We start from the raw sequence: 17,940 nt of genomic DNA, 5'->3' as shown, positions 1-17,940 counted from the left end.
CCCTGGTGCTTATTTTGGGGCCCAAAAGAAAATAAGACCAGGTTTTATTTTTAGGGAAACACAATATATAAGAGACACACCTTTTGACTTGACAACACACTTTTTATATTTTGGATGTCTTTGGATTTTATTTTCTGATATGTCTTTTTTGTTCTAAACCAACAATGAAAGATACTGTTTGATTTTTATTCACTGTAAACATCATTTGAAGCTAAGGCTTACTTATATTATGCTACCTGGCAATATAAGCTTATATTCTGTCTGAATAAAACATTATTGCAGGTTTTTGTAGGAAGAATTAACTGAAAAAAGGTATAGCCATTCTGCTTTTAGGAAACTGGTTAATAGTCAATGAAACTATTGTTGGTAAATGGTCGTCATCTTCTAAGGCAGGGGTGTCAAACTTGAGGTCCACAGGGCCCATAGATTGTTTAGATTCGGCCCATTGGGCTGGCCTGAAAATAGCAAAGGACCAGTCTGTGGTGCCTCTGCTAACCAAAGTGCCCCCCATGCCCCATTTTGGCTGCCATGGTGGTGCAGGAGGCCGTCCAGGTGGGGGGGGGGGAGCAGGCAGCCTCCGCGTCACCCATTTAGGTTGCCAGGGTGGTGCAGGAAAATAGTTGGGAAACAAAATAGTTGGGAATACAGGCAGCAATCAGAAGACAAATAATTGGTCAGGAAAGCATTTTTTTCAAAAAAGGAGGTGGCGAATATAAGGTACAGGGAGACACACTGTCACAGAAGAAATATGGAAGGCCTAGGAATGAGAAAAGCAGTTTAGAAAAACAAACTCTGGACTGGATAACAAACTTCAGTTGCAAGGAAATCCCTCTTCTCCAGGGTCAATTTCTTAAGGCAGTGAAATTGGGCATGTGATACAATTCTTTGCACTGACAGGTTCAAGAGGTTTCTGAACTGGGAAATTTTGACCCCTAATTTTGCTTCACTGCTTCACTGACACTCATTGAAAGGCTTGGAAGACTTCTGATTTGGTAGCAAAGACGACAATAGAAGGGATCCTTGAGTCTACACAGACTCAACTTTAGGCAGCTTTAGTCTATCAGAATTTTGCCTACAATTAGTCAAGGCAAGATGATCTCCTTAGTAGCATTTCTTTCCTTTTTCTCATTCAGCCTTTTTCTAACTCCAACTTTTCACTATACTTTCTAGTTTGCACCTGTCATTTTTTTCTATAGCCAGAAAGGTTTCTTTACTTGCTTGGGCAGTTCCCTTGGTTGCCTTTTCTGAGCTGCGTGTGCTTTTCTTTCTTCCTCTGGGATTTCCTCTGCATCATCCTGCTGTGACTTTTGCTCAAGAAGCCCTTGCAATTTGCTTTGTTGTTCCATAGTCAGCTTTTCTTGACTTGCTTCTCAACTCACTTTTTCTCTTCTTTCTGAGACTATTCAGAAAATCATGTCCCCACCCCCATCCCCTTTCTGGTTTATATTCTGCAGAGAAGTAATTAAACCCGTCCTTCTTTTTAACAGATTCTACTTGTCACAGAAAAGGGACTGGTAGCTTGGCTGAGGTTTCTGGAGTCCTAAGTTGACTTAGATTCTACCTCCCTCTCCCTCCCTCTCCACCCCCCCTTTTTTTTCCTGGCAAATTGCAACTAAAATCAAATTGCCACACTTGTTTTCTGTTTCCTTGCTCATCAGTGGAATTGACTTATACTAACTCTTTTCTTAGAGAAAGAGCCAAACTGTGAGCAAGCTGACTTTTCTTGATGGTTTCATTCTTATTTCAAATTGACTAGCATTGACCCCCTCCCCCCACACCCTGTGGCTTGCAGAGGGCTATCAAAACAAAGCAAAAAGAGAAATGTTTCCCCTTTTGCATTTGAACATGCAAGAAGGAGCAGGAAAGGAGAAAGGGAAAGAGGAATGGCAAAGAAAAAGAAGAAAAGATGGGAAGAGAGCAAGGAAGGAAAAATAAGGAAAGAGGGGAAGGAAGAAGAAATTCGAAAGAAGAGGGAAGGAAAAAGGAGAAAAAGGAAGGAAGGAAGGAAGGAAGGAAGGAAGGAAGGAAGGAAGGAAGGAAGGAAGGAAGGCGTATAATGAGAGTGAGGGAGAGTCTCTGAGGGAAATCCTGCCTTAGCACTTGGCCATCACAGGTGCCCCCCCCGACACATGTCCTGTGTCATGCCCACCATGGCCACACCCACCCCTGGCCTTGCCCACCCCAGTTCTCTGAGGTCAAACACAATCCTGATGCAGCCCTCAATGAAATCAAGTTTGACACCCCTTTCTAAGGCAATGAAGCAAATGAGCCATTGTGGTTTGTTGACTCTATCATATTAATTGCCAGACTTCTAATGTGGGCCTTGATGTTTTCAAGGTGGGTAGAACAAGACCCAAAGGAAATACTGCAATCTGTCTATGAATGTGTTGAAAGAACATGTGAGAAATTGAACCAGCTGAATATAGACATTTCCAACATAAAAGGTATTTTTAGTTCTATAATAATCATGAATATCCTTCCAAATCAAGAGGAGAAAGTGATATACATAAATAACCTACAGAGATTAATGGAGAATAAATGTGATGTTACTGAAATATCTTTAAAGGAAACTAAAATATTTTAGAATTATAACCAATTAAAAACTCTTTTAAAGGAGTGAGAATGCACTTGATTGGGCAAATACCGTATTTTTCGGAGTATAAGATGCACTATTTTCCTAAAAAAAAAGAGGCTGAAAATCTGGGTGCATCTTATACATCAAATACAGAATTTTTTGCCTCCCGAAGCCCCTCCCCTTCACCAAAATGGCTGTGCATATCCTTATGGAGGCTTTCAGAGAGCTCCTGGGGGCTGGGGAGGGCAGAAATGAGCAAAAGAATGGGCCATTTTTTGGCCCCCAGCCCCCAGCAGCACTCTATATGCCTCCATAAGGATATGCATGCAATTTTCTTTACAAAAACAGGCCGTTTTAGAAAAAAATGGGCCAATTTTTGCTCGTTTTTGCCCTCCCTCCCAGGAGCACTCTGAAAGCCCCCCAAGGCTATTCATGCCTTTTATTTGGAAAAAAACGGACCGTTTTGGGGAGGTTTGCAAAGAGCAAAAACTTTTTTTTTCCTTTTGGAAAGCTCTTTAACTGATTGATGAGAATTACGTGGATCAAATGCTGTGCCAGCAGGAACAAAGTTAGGTGCTGCAGATTGTCAGCAATTTCCTTCTCCAGCACATGGATAGGTACACCTGGAAACATCTACCTACCTACCTACCTACCTACCTACCTACCTACTCTCTCTCTCTCCCTACCTACCTACTGTATTTCTCTCTCTCTCTCTCTCTCTCTCTCCCTCTACCTACCTCCCTACTGTATTTCTCTCTATCCCTCCATCTACCTACCTATCTACTCTCTCTCCCTACCTATCTACTGTATCTCCCTCTTTCTCTTTCTCTTTCTCTATCCCTCTACCTACCTACTCCCCCTCTCTCTCACTACCTATCTACACTCTCTCCCCCTACCTATCTACTGTATCTCTCTCTCTCTTTCTATTTCTCTCTCTCTATCCTTCTACCTACCTACCTACCTACCTACCTACACTCTCTCTCTCACTACCTTCCTACTCTATTTCTCTATCTATCTCTATTTATTTCTCTCTCTATCCCTTTATCTACCTACCTACTTTTTTTAAAAATTGCATCTTCAAAACCTTGGTGTGTCTTATACTCCGGTACATCTTATACTCCGAAAAATACGGTAGATGTGCTGAATTCTGTTAATACCTATCTTCCAATGTTGTCCTCTCTGCCACATTGTACTTCAATCTGGATGATCTTTTTACTCTTAAAAGTGGCTTGTGATAAGTACAAAGAGCGTATAGTAGAAGAGAATCAGAAAGAATTTCATTCAAAAGCAGAGTTTTGCTCAGGTTTTGGATGATCCAAAATCTGTAATAATGTGAAAATGATAGAATGTTTGTTTTGTTCTTAAAAGCTGTTGGAGTTAGCAATCAGAGAGAGACAACTGTAGTTTGGGACAAAGAAACTGGAGAACCTCTGTATAATGCTATTGGTAAGTAAGTAAGTAACTGTTGCAAATACTTTTTAATTAATATAGTTCTTCTTGTATCCACATATATTTTATATGTTCTATGAACATCAATAACAATATGTTACACCAGATGTTAGTCTTTGTTTTTTTATCTTTACGTTTAAAGATACTCAAAGATTTTTTTGCGTTACAAAGCAGATTTCATTAGTGAATTGTTGAATCAAGACATGAGAAGCAATCATAAGGACAGAAAAAAACATTTTATTGTTTCATTCCAGCATAGTTCTTTAATTTGGTTTCTTTCATTCAGTTGCCTGTACAAAGTGTTCATAGTAATACAAAATAAATTTTACATTTTATATGAGTAAATCACTAAGTTGCACATTTTGAACAAGCTGCAAGCATTGATAGAACTCTTTTAAATTCTAATATCCAAGAAAAATACATTAATTAAGCATAGGTAACTGTTCTGACCCCCCTTCTCGTCAGTGACGTGCGGTGAGGGTTATGGCTGGGGAGGCTGGTGACGTCATCAGGAAGGCGGGAGATGGGACCACGTGTGCAGGAGGCTGAGGCAGCCTCAGCCTCCAGCACACGTGGTCCCATTCTCCGCCTTCCTGAGTGAACATTGAGGGGACCGCAGAGTGCACTGATCCGCGTAACATTGCTTCCTCCACCGGCGCCAGTCCCTTCCCCCCCCCCACTCCTTCAAGGTCTCCCACCAACCCAAAGCCCGATCCCCAGCTCCCTCGGGCAAGGCTTGAGCAGGGTGAATGGGAAAGCAACGAAAGGGGCTGCACTTTCACCCCGCTCAAGCCTTGCCGCCTGCAGCCACCGCCCGCCCTCGCTGCCCCTTTCGTTGCTTTCCCTCCCGCCCTCGCTGCCCCTTTCGTTGCTTTCCCATTCAGGCGGCTGCGCTTTCGTGCCTTTGTCCTCCAGCAGCGCCGACATTTCTGCCTCCGCCCTCCGCAGCTCCCGGGCGCGCCCGGACGGAGGTAGCCAGAATGCGCCGAGGCAGTCCGGCGGGTGAGCAACCGAAGATCAGGTTACCTCGCTCGCTCTTTCGTCCGCCCGGACCGCCTCGGCGTCGCTGTGGCTACATCCGGCCGGCCGGACGAAAGAGCGAGCGAGGCAGCCTGATCCTCGGTCACTCGCCCGCCAGACTGCCTCGGCGCCATTCTGGTACCTCCGTCCGGGCGCGCCCGGGAGCTACGGAGGGCGAAGGCAGAAATGTTGTCGGCGCTCCCGATGACGAAGGCATGAAAGCGACTGGGGAACCCAGTTGCTTTCGTGCCTTCGTCATCCGGAAGCGCCGACAACATTTCTGCCTCCGCAGTTCCCGGGCGCGCCCGGACAGATGTATATAATATTATATACTATTATTTCATGGAGACAGGTGAGGCCCTGCCTCCCATGACAGCATGTCCCTGCTTCTCATATACCAAAGCACTCCGAAACAAGGTCCCTGCAAGATGTTTTATTTACATACAGTTTAAACCTTGGCAGCAATCCAGCCTGCCGAGGTCCAGATAACACCGTGGCAGCAATCCAGCCTGCCGAGGTCCAGATAACACCTGGGCAGCAATCCAGCCTGCCGAGGTACGACACAGATTTGAGAGCGTCTCCAACTCTAATGATGTTGATTCCTGCAAAACAACTCTCGGAAAGTCCCTCCTTAAATATCCTTGAGAGGAGCCTGATTACGATCACCTGAGTCCAATCATCTTTTGTAAATGCGTAGCTGTTCTCTATGTGTATCAGCTCTCTGTTGCCGGGCATCCAGAAACCACTCCCTTGTCTCCTCCCCACTGCTCCAAGGCATGACATCAGGAGCACACTCACTTTGGCTTTCACCACTGCTCCATACCTCAGGCGCCTCCTGGTGGCCAACCAGTCTCTCTGATCCCGGCTTGGAGTCAGAACCCTGTGCAGGGTCCTCCACATCCTCCAGAGCCGACTCATCGGGACCCTCACTGTCGAAGTCTGATGGCAATTCCAATGGCTCCTGCTGGGCCACAACACTATCCCTCACCGCAGGCGCCTTTCCCCGGGTCTGACGCTCGGGATGTGGCCTCGAAGGATATTGCACATGATAGGCTCGCACCAGAGCAGGGGCATGCACAGCCGTCACATCGGTCCAGGTCCCCCCGTCCAACCCCTCGTCCGTCTAGTCTACCAAATACTGGAACCGTTCCTTCAGCCATCTCGAGTCACGGATCCGGGTCACTTCATGCGGTGGCCGCGTGTCCACCTCACACGATGACGGCTGGGGGGAAGAGGGTTGGCGGAGAGGACAAGCCGACCACTCCGGGATTAGGAGCGAGCGATGGAACACTGGGTGCACTCGCATCGGGTGTGGGAGGGTTAGACAATAGGCCACTGGGTTGATGACGGCCTCCACGGGGAACGGCCCAAGATACCGGTGGTCCAACTTCTTAGTCGGCCGGTGGGACGGAAGATGCCGTGTGGACAGCCACACGTGATCTCCCACAGCCAATTCTGGCACCGCACGTCGAGACTTATCTGCTACCTTTTTGTAGTCCTCCTTTGCCTGATTCAGATAGCGGCGCACCACTTGGTGGACCGTCTGGAGCTCAGAGAGGAAATCCTGTGCTGCGGGGACCGGAGAGTCCACTGGGGTGAGAGGGACAAGCAAGGGTGGTACCAGACGTTCGCCATGAAGGGCGTCGTTTGTGTGGAGGTATGCTGCAAGTTGTTAAACGTGAACTCCGCCACGGGTAGGTACTCCACCCAGTTGTTCTGCTGCTGGTTTACGAAGCAGCGAAGGTACTGTTCCAGAATCACAATCACCTGCTCTGTCCCCCCATTGGTTTCGGGATGGTGCGCCGAGGACAAATAAACCTAGACATCTAGAGCCGCCATCAGCCCTTTCCAGAACTGGGCCGTGAATTGTGTCCCACGATCTGATACGACCCAGTCAGGTAGGCCGTGTAGCCGGAACACGTGCTGGATGAACATGCGGGTGGTGGCGCGGGCTGTGGGCAATCTCCGATGGGATGAAATGCGCCATCGTGGTGAGCATGTCCACCACCACAAGGACCGTGGTAAAACCTGAAGATGGAGGCAGTTCCGTCAAGAAGTCCATGGACACGGCCCTCCAGGGTCTGTCCGGGGTCGGCAATGGCTGCAAGAAGCCTGGAGGAGCTCCCATTGCTGACTTGGCCTGTCGACACTGCGCACACAACGTGACGTACATCTGCACGTCATGTCGCAAGCGGGGCCACCAGAAAGTATGGGAGACCAGGTGCAATGTCTTGAAAAGGCCAAAATGTCCCGCTGCTGGAGTGTCATGACATTGGGAGAGAACCAGTCCACGGAGGGGCCCTGTGGGCACATAGAGCCGGTCCTGATACCTCAAAAGGTCATCCTCAAAGGTCCACGAGGAAGCCGGCCCTACCTCTGCCCTCCGTTATTCCACCCACTCGTCGTCCCGCTGCGCATCTCGTATCAGAGACTGTAAGTCCACGGGTTCATGAACTGCAGCGAAGAAGTCGACGGGTAGAACAGTCTGGGGTGGAAGTGAGTCTGCAAGGTCAGAGTACTCTGGTTTCCTAGACAGGGCATCCGCCCTTTGATTCAGTAAACTAGGGATGTACGCCACTTTTAAATTGAACCGGGCAAAGAACAGAGACCATTGGATCTGGCGTTGGTTCAGCTTATGCGCAGTGGTTAAAAACTCTAAATTCAGATGGTCCGTCCGGACCTCGACCTGATGCTTGGCCCCCTCCAAGTGATGCCTCCAGGCCTCGAATGCCACCTTGATAGCCAACAACTCCTTCTCCCAGATGGTGTAATTGCACTCGGAAGGATTGAGTTTCTGAGAGTAATAAGCGCAAGGGAAAGGGGTACCATCAGGGGCGTGAGCCTGCAGTAACAACGCCCTCACTGCAATGTCAGACGCGTCCGCCTCCACTACAAAGGGACGATGGGGTTCAGGGTGCTTCAGGATCGGCTCCCTCGCTTCAGGGCCACGAACGCCTGTTGCTCTGTGGGGCCCCAGCGAAACGGCACTTTCTTTTGCAGGAGCCAAGTGAGGGGCGCAGTCAAGAAAGCAAAGCTGGTGATGAAGGTCCTGTAGTAGTTGGCAAACCCGAGGAGTCTCTGCACATCCTTCATACGTCGAGGAGGTTGCCAACTATGCAACACCTCCACCTTGCCTGGCTCCATCGCAATTCCTTCAGGGGAGATACGGTGCCCCAGGAACTCGATGGTAGTCTGCCAAAACTGACACTTCTCCAGCTTTGCGAACAAACGATGTTCTCGGAGTCGCTGCAAGACCAGACGCAAGTGATGTTGATGATCCTTCCGGGATGTCGAGTAGATCAAGATGTTGTACAGGTAAATGATGACAAACTGATCCAAAAGATCCCGGAAGATATCATTCATGAAGTGTTGGAAGACTGCCGGGGCATTGGTCAACCCGAACGGCATGACCATGTACTCGAAATGTCCATACCGGGTGCCAAAGGCTGTCTTCCATTCGTCCCCCGCCCTGACTCAGATCAGGTTGTAAGCCCCCCGTAAGTCCAATTTGGTGAACACCGTTGCCTCCCGGAGCCGCTCCAACAACTCAGGAATCAGGGGCAGCGGGTAACGGTTACGTACCGTGATGGCATTTAGGCACCGGTAATCGCAACAGAGTCTCAGATCCCCGGTCCTCTTTTTCAGGAACAAAACTGGGGCAGAAAGGGGCGAGGACAAAGGCCGGATAAACCCCCAAGCGAGGTTCTTGTCAAGAAAGTCCCACAATGCGTCCAACTCTGGCTCAGACATGGAGTACAGACAACCTGCAGGGAGCTTTGCATCAGGTACTAGGTCGATGGGACAGTCATAAGGCCGGTGCGGCGACAGTTGATCTGCCTCCTGTTCGCTGAAGACATCCACGAACTCCCCTAAACCCGGTGGCACGGCCACCTTGGGTGAGCTGGGTACCTGGGCCGCACAGACCTGCCGGGTGTGGTTGACACATTGCAGGGACGGGAACGTGATCAGGTTCTGCAACCAGTAGATCTGAGGGTCGTGCGCCCGCAGCCAAGCGAAGCCCAAAACCACGGGGAAATGCAGGCCCGAAGCACAACACCCCTGCACACGACGCACTCGCGTGCGCGACAAGCAGGGTTTGGCGGCACCCAACTCCATGGCTCCTCCCGTGCAACTGTAGTCTGCTGAGGGACCAGCACCCTAGTGGTCTCCTGGGACGTGTGGCGAGGCCTCCACCTCTGCAGCCGGCTGTCTATCGGGACGCACAAGTGGACCAACACGTCGAACGTCGGAGGCCTGTCCACCCTCACCAGCTCATCCTGCAGGTCATCTGACAGCCCGTCCTGAAAAGTGTCCATGAGTGCTGGCTCATTCCAAGCTGAGCCCTGACTAAGCAGCTGGAATTCGCTGACATAATCCTGCAAGGAGCCACGGCCCTGCTGCAGTGACTTGAGTAGTCTAGTGGCTGTTTCTCCCTTAATGGGATCATCATACATCAGCCTGAGATGGTTACAAAAGCCCTGGAAATCATCCAGCAAAGGGCTAGGCTGAGATAGCAATGGAGTAGCCCAACGAACTGCTGTACCTGAGAGCAAGCTGATAATAAATCCCACCTTCGTCCGGTCAGTGGTAAAGTCCTCTGCTCTCAAGCTGATAAACAGCTGGCATTGTCCCAAGAATGCTGCAAACATAGCTTGTTTGCCATCAAACGTGTCTGGTGTAGCCACTGGGCATTTCCTCCTTGGCTGGTGGGGGGGGCTAGGTCCCGAAAGCTGAGAGACCTGAACAGCCAGCAAAGCAATCTGTTGAGCCAACTGGGCATTCTCAGCCTGTAGTTTCTCCATTGCAGCTTAATGGAGTTTCGTTTGGGGCAGGAATCAATCTGTTCTGACCCCCCTTCTCGTATACCAAAGCACTCCGAAACAAGGTCCCTGGCAGCAATCCAGCCTGCTGAGGTCCAGATAACACCTGGGCAGCAATCCAGCCTTCCGAGGTACGACACAGATTTGAGAGCGTCTCCAACTCTAATGATAAGTTGATTCCTGCAAAACAACTTTCGGAAAGTCCCTCCTTAAATATCCTTCAGAGGAGCCTGATTATGATCACCTGAGTCCAATCATCTTTTGTAAATGCGTAGCTGTTCTCTACGTGTATCAGCTCTCTGTTGCCGGGCATCCAGAAACCACTCCCTTGTCTCCTCCCCACTTCTCCAAGGCATGACATCAGGAGCACCCTCCCTTTGGCTTTCACCACTGCTCCATGCCTCAGGCGCCTCCTGGTGGCCAACCAGCCTCTCTGATCCCTGCTCGGAGTCAGAACCCTGTCCAAGGTCCTCCACATCCTCCAGAGCCGACTCATAGGGACCCTTGCTGTCGGAGTCTAATGGCAGCTCCAACGGCTCCTGCTGGGCCACAACAGGTAGCTAAGCTTAGATTGCTATAATAGAATTGCTGTGGGCACATCCAATTTTGGGGGGCTAGATCCCAGGAGATGCTCTCTGAATGAATAAAGCCCCTCTAAAAGAACATGAACTAAGAATAGACCTATGAAATGAAGAAATATATTCTGGTATAACTTTGTAATTTAAATTCAGAAGTCTAAATTGTTCATATCTAAACTTAACTTGTGGTTTTATTCTCTGTTTTAAAATGTCTACTCTCAATTTTTTATTTTATTTGGTTTGTGAATTTTAGTTTTTATTTGAAAAACATTTAGTTAGATAAATTACTAAGTGATGTAGACTTACTCATTGTACTTTAAACATCTGTGTTAGGTAAATAATTTATTTAGAACTGAAATTACATTAGCTTAATCAGAAGAAACATGGTTTACAATGATAAAGTAACAATTTAAAAAAACTAATTTTAATTCTCCTTTCTTGAATAAGGTTCCTATATTCAGGAAATCGTACAAATTATATAAACTATATTAGATGGTTTTGAGAAGTTTGTCAATGGAGACCTATTCAGTGATTCAGAATCTTATTCTATTCAATCAATGCATTCCTTAAATATTTATTTTTACTAATATTAATGCTTGTCTTTGGATTCTAGTATGGCTTGACCTAAGGACTCAATCTACTGTTGAAAGACTTCTTAAAAGGATTCCAGGAAAGAATAACTCCTTTTTTAAGGTAAAGGCTGACCTTACAATAATTAGAGTATGTTTGGTAATTACACAGTGCAAATGATTCTTTTTTTATGCTCATTGAACTGATTTAGTGTAGTGGTTAAAGGTACTAAAGAAACTAGGAGATTGTAAGATATGTGTGAAGCTAACTGGGTTTCTTTGAATCAGTCATTTTCTTTCAGCTGCAGAAAGAATGAATGTCAAACCACTTCCAAAAACATTCCCAAGGCTAACTTGGATCGGAATGCAGACTGAGTCAAAGCTACCAGAATAATAATAATTAAAGAAAAAATGAAGTGGATTAGTAGATTTGTTATTCTGTAGATGTTTACACATTATGATTGATTAACTTTCAACCTTGCAGAGTAGGACTGGTCTCCCTCTTAGCACATATTTCAGTGCTGTGAAGCTACGCTGGCTTTTGGACAATGTGAAAGAGATCAGACAAGCAGTTCTTGAAGGGAGAGCTCTTTTTGGTACTGTTGATTCATGGTTAATATGGGTATGTATAAATATACAGTATACAATAAATAAAACAATTTCTTTGGTTTCTATAGTTCCTCAGCTTATTTTTAACATCCTTAAAAACTATTCAAGAAAATGTCAAATTTACAGATTACAAATTAACAGAGTTGGAAGGGACATTATAGGTCATCTAGTCCAATTCCCCGCCCAAACAGGAGCCCCTACACCATTTCTGACAAATGGCAGTCCAATCTCTCCTTGAAAGCCTCCAGTGATGAAGTTCCCACAACTTCCAAAGGCAAGCTGTTCCATTGGTTGATTATTCTCACTGTCAGAAAATTTATCATTTTTAGGTTGAATCTCTCCTTGATCAGCTTCCATCCATTATTCCTTGTATGGCCTTCAGGTGCCTTGGAAAACAGCTTGACCCATTCTTCTCTGTGACAGCCCCTCAAATATTGAAACACTGCTAACATGTGGTCCTTCTTTTCACTAGACTAGCCATGCCCATTCTTCATATGTTTTAGTCTCCAGTCCTCTAATCATCCTGATTGCTCTTTGTTAGTGGTACTAGTGCGGTTAAGCACTAGCAATGAACCCCAGGTCGAGGTTATAACAGAGCAACCCTGTAAAGTATATGCAGCGTGCGATAGATAAAGCAACCACACTGAATAATGGATAGTAAAGTAACAAAATAAACTTTACTTTTTGAAGAATATAGCAAAATCCATAAACACAGCCAAAAAGTCATACACAGAAAAAACAGTCCAATACTACCAAGATAACTTGGATACAAGTAGCAAATAACTTACACACAGTAAGTAGTAGCAACAGTAGTAACAGTTAGACAGCAGTTATCATACATCAATCAAGAGAGAGAGAGAGAGAGAGAGAGAGAGAGAGAGAGAGAACATCAGCTGCAATTTAAATGCTGTAATCTACTAATTAGCAGATCTCTCTTAAAGATACATAACATGCCTTGTGCAATATATTGTCTACCCAACTTGTTGGTTACACCCTAACATTCTCCCCTTTGGGTAGATCAATATATCCACTCACAATGTAAGATGATAACCTTCACATGATGAGGTATGTTTCACTGAACTTTGTGCCTTAGTGAAGTTGTCTGCTAAATTGTCTTCAGTTGAACAATATTCCAACTTTATCAGGCCATCCTTAATGCTTTGTCGAACATTAAGATACCTCAAATCAGTATACTTCGATCTCGTCTTAATAGCTAAACTAGTCGCCATTTTTATTGCTGCCTGATTATCTTCATAAACAGTAAAAGGTTCATTGATACTTAATCCCATATCTATAAGCAACTGCTTATAATATATCAGCTCAGTACATGTCAACGACAAACATGAAAACTCAGCTTCCATTGTGGATAAGCTTATGTGTTTCTGTCGTATCGACCTCCATCCAATCAGTACACCACCTAGCATAAAGGCTATGCCGGAAGTTGACTTCCTATTATCTATAGCAGCTGCAAAATTCGCATCAGCATAAACAGTCAAAACTAAATCCCTATTCGGTTCTAAATACAATGCATAGTGGATAGTTTTCTTCAAATAACGCAGCACACGCTTTGCTGCTTGCCAATGCCTCTCTGAAGGACTATCATTGAATCTAGCCAGTTGGTTCACACTAAATGATATATCTGGTCTAGACCAATTACTTAGGTACATTAGGCTACCTATCAAAGATTGATAGATTCCCTTATCAAAACCAGTACCCTCAGTAACCTCAGGTTTAAACTCCAATGCCATTGGTGTCTTTGCAGTCTTACATAGCTCCATGCTATATTTCTTAAGCAAATGATTAATTTTACCAGCCTGCGACAGCTTAAAACCTTTACTGGTTCTAACCACGTCTAAGCCCAGATAATGCTTAATTTCACCCAAATTCCGGATTTTAAATTTACTCTCTAATTGTGAAACAATGTCAATAGCTTCCTGTTCAGACCTAGTAATAATAGCTATATCGTCCGTGAACAAAAGCAACAACGAGATCAAACCATTTTTCACCCGTCTAAATAAACAAGGATCAGCCAAACCTGGAATAAATCCCATAGCTTTTAATTCATTTACTATGCATCTGTTCCACTCAAAACCGGACTGTTTTAAACCATAAAGGCTTTTTTTAAGTCTCCAACAACCAGTCTGGCCATTAGAATCCATACCTGGTGGCATCTTCATATAAATGGTATGCTGCAATGGAGCATGCAGATACGCTGTTTCAACATCAATATGGGTAACATTACACCGATACTTAGCAGCCCACACCAATGATGCCCTCAACGTAGAGGCTTTCAAGCTCGGAGCAAAAACCTCATCGTAATCCCTCTCAGTTTGGGAAAACCCTTGAGCAACTAAACGAGCCTTATAAATAGCATTGCCAGCAGCATCGTTTTTAATTTTAAACACCCATCTACAGCCAATTGCACTCTCCCCTGAAGGGAGCCTAGCTTCTTCATAAACTTTCAATTCCTGTAAGGATTTCAACTCCTTCTCCATAGCTGTCTTCCACAATTTCTTTTCCTTTTCAGGATACAGCCTTAACTCTGCAAAACTAGAAGGTTCTATGCTAACTTGCAATACTACACTGGCTTGGTATCTATCGGGTGGATGCCTGTCCCTAGTAGACCTCCTAGGCAATACAGGACTTGCAGGATCATCCTGTTCCACCTCACGAGTAGATTCTACATCTACATCTTCCTCCCCTTTCAGAGTAATAGATGGACCATCCTGATTCTCTAACTGCTCATTTGGTGTATCATGATTAACCAAACGATCAACATCTATATCATCACAAACCTTGTGAAACTCTTGTTCTAGCTTCTCCCAACCAACATGTTCTGAAAATTTAGCACTAGCACTGTGCATAATTCTCCGAGTTCCAGGTTCCCAGAACCTAAACGATCTATGATTGGAATTGTACCCAACAAAAACCATCTTCCTAGCTCTGCTTTGATCCTTCCGTCTAGTCTGTGAGGGAATATGCACCCAAGCAGGGACACCAAATGTGTGTAAATAACTCAAATCAGGCTTCCTACCATGCCAAAGAGTATAAGGAATCTTACCAGTAGTTGAGTTAACTACTATGTTCAGAATATGGTTTGCACACATTATAGCCTCACCCCAAAGCTTTTCTGACAAACCAGAATCAACTAGCATAGTTCTGGTCATTGCCTGTAATGATTGACCACGTCTTTCAATAAATGAATTATGTTCTGGCCTGTAGGGGGCAGAACGCCTATGTTCTATACCAGCATTCTCCAACATTGATGTAAACCTATGATTAGTGAATTCAGACCCATTATCAGTGACTAGGCAAAGTACTTTTTTATCCATCTTACGTTCAACAAACTTTAACCATTTAGTAAAATGTTGGAAAGTTTCTGCCTTTGATTTCATTACATAACAGAAACCATACCTAGAATAATGGTCCATAATGCTGAGTATATAGCAGGCACCTCCTAAGCTAGGTTTCTTAGGGCCAATTAGGTCTGCAAACACTACATCCAGTGGTTTAGATGTCTTGAATCCTTGAAACCGGTTTGCAGGAGTAACCTTACTTTTAGCCTGGTTACAGGCATTACAGTTAAGATATTTTGAACAAGGTTTCAAATTGATTCCATTAGATAGAATAACAGTTTGACGTACCATTTTATAATTTACATGGCCTAAACGTCTATGAAGTAGATGTATACAGTTATCATGGGGCTGTTTATTCTTATAATCAGGTTCAGAACTCGCAATATTTAAAGAGTTCTCATGTAGAATAAATAAATTATTCTCCAAATTGGCAATAACACTATTACCTTCCTTTTCAATAATGCATCTATCATTCTTAAATGTTACTGTAAACCAGTGCTTCTCAATTATTTTCTGTCATGCCCCCCCTAGGAAGAAGAAAACATTTCGCGCCCCCCGCGTGACTGTAAATAGTATCATTTGTCTATAAAATTGTTATAAGTACACCTCTGCATAACACTGTATCCTTATTAACGTATAAGAGAATAAAAAAAGAAAGAAATGTGGATCAATTTACAACAAAGAATAGCTTTATTAACTGTAGCAGAAAAGATATAAAGGAGCACAGCTAGAACATATACATACATATATTTATATATAGAGTATCACAGAAGTGAGTACACCCCTTAACATTTTGTAAATATTTAAGTATACTTAAATATTTACAAAATGTTAAGGGGTGTACTCACTTCTGTGATAACACTGAAGAAATGACACATGTATACACACACAAACACACACATATATTTCCTGCACGCAGTGATTTCTAGAAACAACACCTGCTCATCTCAGTGGGAAAGACCCATGCATCCCAGATGCAAAGACAGTCCAAGTGGTCTCTCCCTCTGTCTCTCTCCCTCCCTCGTCTCTCTCCCTCTCTCTCTCTCTCTCTGCCTTTCTCTTTCTGTCTCTCCTTCTATTTCTGTCTGTCTTTCTGTCTCCCTCTCTCTTTCTCTCTCTCTCTCTTTCTCTGTCTCTCTCTCACTCTCTCTGTCTCTTTCTGTCTCTCTCTGTCTCCTCTCTCTCAGTCTCTTTCTGTCTCTCTGTGTCTCACTCTCTCTTTCTGTCTCTCTCTTCTCTCTGTCTCTCTCTGTCTTTCTCGGTCTCTCTCTCCTCTCTCTCTTTCTGTCCCTCTTTCTCCTTCTGTCTCTCTCTGTCTCTCTCTCTGTCTATCTCTTTCTGTCTCACTTCTCCCTCCCTCCCTCTCACTAGCTCTCTCTTTCTCTATCATCTTCTGAAGGTGGGGGGGTGAAAAGGGGGCCATATTTTGTGCCTCCTGGGGCATCTGTGCATCCCATTTTTCACCTCCCCCACCCCCAGAAGAATTCTACTGGCAACTAATGGGCAAAAATGGCCCGTTTTTTGGCCAAAACCTGCCATTTTCACCCATTTTTTGTGCTTCCTGGAGATTTTCAAAAGACTTGATAGCAAAAGCTTTTGCTTCCGCTTCCCCTCGCGGCCAATTGCAGGGCGTGGATCCCGCTCGGAGAAGGCAGAGCGGCAGCTCCTCCCTCAGCCAGGAGCCAGCGGGGGCTGGTCGGACAGGCAACCTTGGTGGGAAACTCCAGTCCGCCGCTGCCGCCGTTGCCGCTGCCACCGTTGCCGCTGCCGCCGCCTTCACCTTCGCTGCCGCCGTTGCCGCCTTCGCCGCCGCCGTTGCACCCAGATGGAAAGGGAGCCTTCGCGCCCCCCTTTATGGAGCCTCGCGCCCCCCCTGGGGGGCGCGCCCCACTATTTGAGAACCACTGCTGTAAACCCACATTTCACAAGGTCTTTTACAGATAATAGGTTAAATTTCATTTTAGGTACATATAACATTTCCAATCTATCATTAATACATGGACAATAAGCTGTACCTTCACCTGAAGCCTTGATTTTCCAACCATTTGCTAAGGAAATATACTGTTTGCTAGCCTTCATAGTAACAAACCTTTCTTTAACCTTAGTTATAGAATGGGATGCGCCACTGTCAACCACCCAGAAACTATGGTTTACAGCCTTATCAACCTTAGCTACAGTTACAGTAACATTGTTGCTTTTTCTTTTACTATTAGCAACACTCCTTTTCTTGCTATTTTTACAGTTCTTAGCAATATGCCCCTTACCACCACAAGAATAACATTTCTTAACAAAATTTACAGTTGAAAACTGTGTTTCTTCTTGTGATTGATTGTCTCTGAACTGAACTCTATCCTCTCTTCGTCTGGACTCTTCAAGCAATCTCCCGGTAACCTCAGATAATGTCAGTTCAACTCGTGAAAGAATTTCCAATGAGGAAACAAAAGAGCCGTAGCTTTCATCAAGCGATGATAGAATAATATACACCTGTTGAAGCTCAGAAAAAATCAACTCTTTTTCTTGCAAATCCTGCAAAGTTTTCTTCATGAAGTCTAAATGAGCCAACATATCATCACCTTTTTGCAAACGGGCTCTAAACAGTTTCCGTGTGAGATGAATATGAGCACCCACACTGTCCCGAACATAAATTCTCCGCAATGTGTTCCAACACCTAGCAGCAGACTCTTCGCCACGAATATGGACCAGTTGCTGGTCATTCAGTGTTAGTCCAATAATGCAGAGAGCTCTCTCATTGTCCCTGTTAAACTGCGCAATCTTCTTCGCATCCTCATTATCAGCAGGATCCCAACCTGTAACATCTGGTGGGTTCTGAACCACAGACCACAGTCCTTCTCTACGCAGAAGTAGGGAACACTTCAAGGACCAGGAAACATAGTTGGTTCCATCAAACCGGGTAATCATGGAGAGTGCAGCAGACTGTTCTTGTGCCATATTCACAAAAATAAA

At 45.2% G+C, this 17,940-nt stretch overlaps 1 protein-coding gene across 5 annotated transcripts in view; it reads left to right on the top strand.

The window, feature by feature from the left end:
• The window catches only part of GK (glycerol kinase), a gene marked incomplete at its 3' end in the record, with an annotated part of 127,241 nt that overhangs the window by 29,495 nt on the left and 79,806 nt on the right, over positions 1 to 17,940 (top strand). For all 5 annotated transcript variants that reach the window (XM_081952248.1, XM_081952244.1, XM_081952245.1 and 2 more), the window contains exons 3-6: positions 2,338 to 2,444; positions 3,944 to 4,021; positions 11,056 to 11,135; positions 11,496 to 11,633. In XM_081952248.1, the coding sequence (XP_081808374.1) occupies positions 2,338 to 2,444; positions 3,944 to 4,021; positions 11,056 to 11,135; positions 11,496 to 11,633 (403 nt within the window). The remainder of the gene's footprint in view (positions 1 to 2,337; positions 2,445 to 3,943; positions 4,022 to 11,055; positions 11,136 to 11,495; positions 11,634 to 17,940) is intronic.

Source organism: Natrix helvetica (assembly GCF_964273705.1).
Source record: "Natrix helvetica genome assembly, chromosome: 4".
Classification (NCBI taxonomy): Eukaryota; Metazoa; Chordata; class Lepidosauria; order Squamata; family Natricidae; genus Natrix; species Natrix helvetica.
The sequence above is the reverse complement of the archived record's forward strand: the minus strand, read 5'-3'. Positions and strand labels throughout refer to the sequence as shown.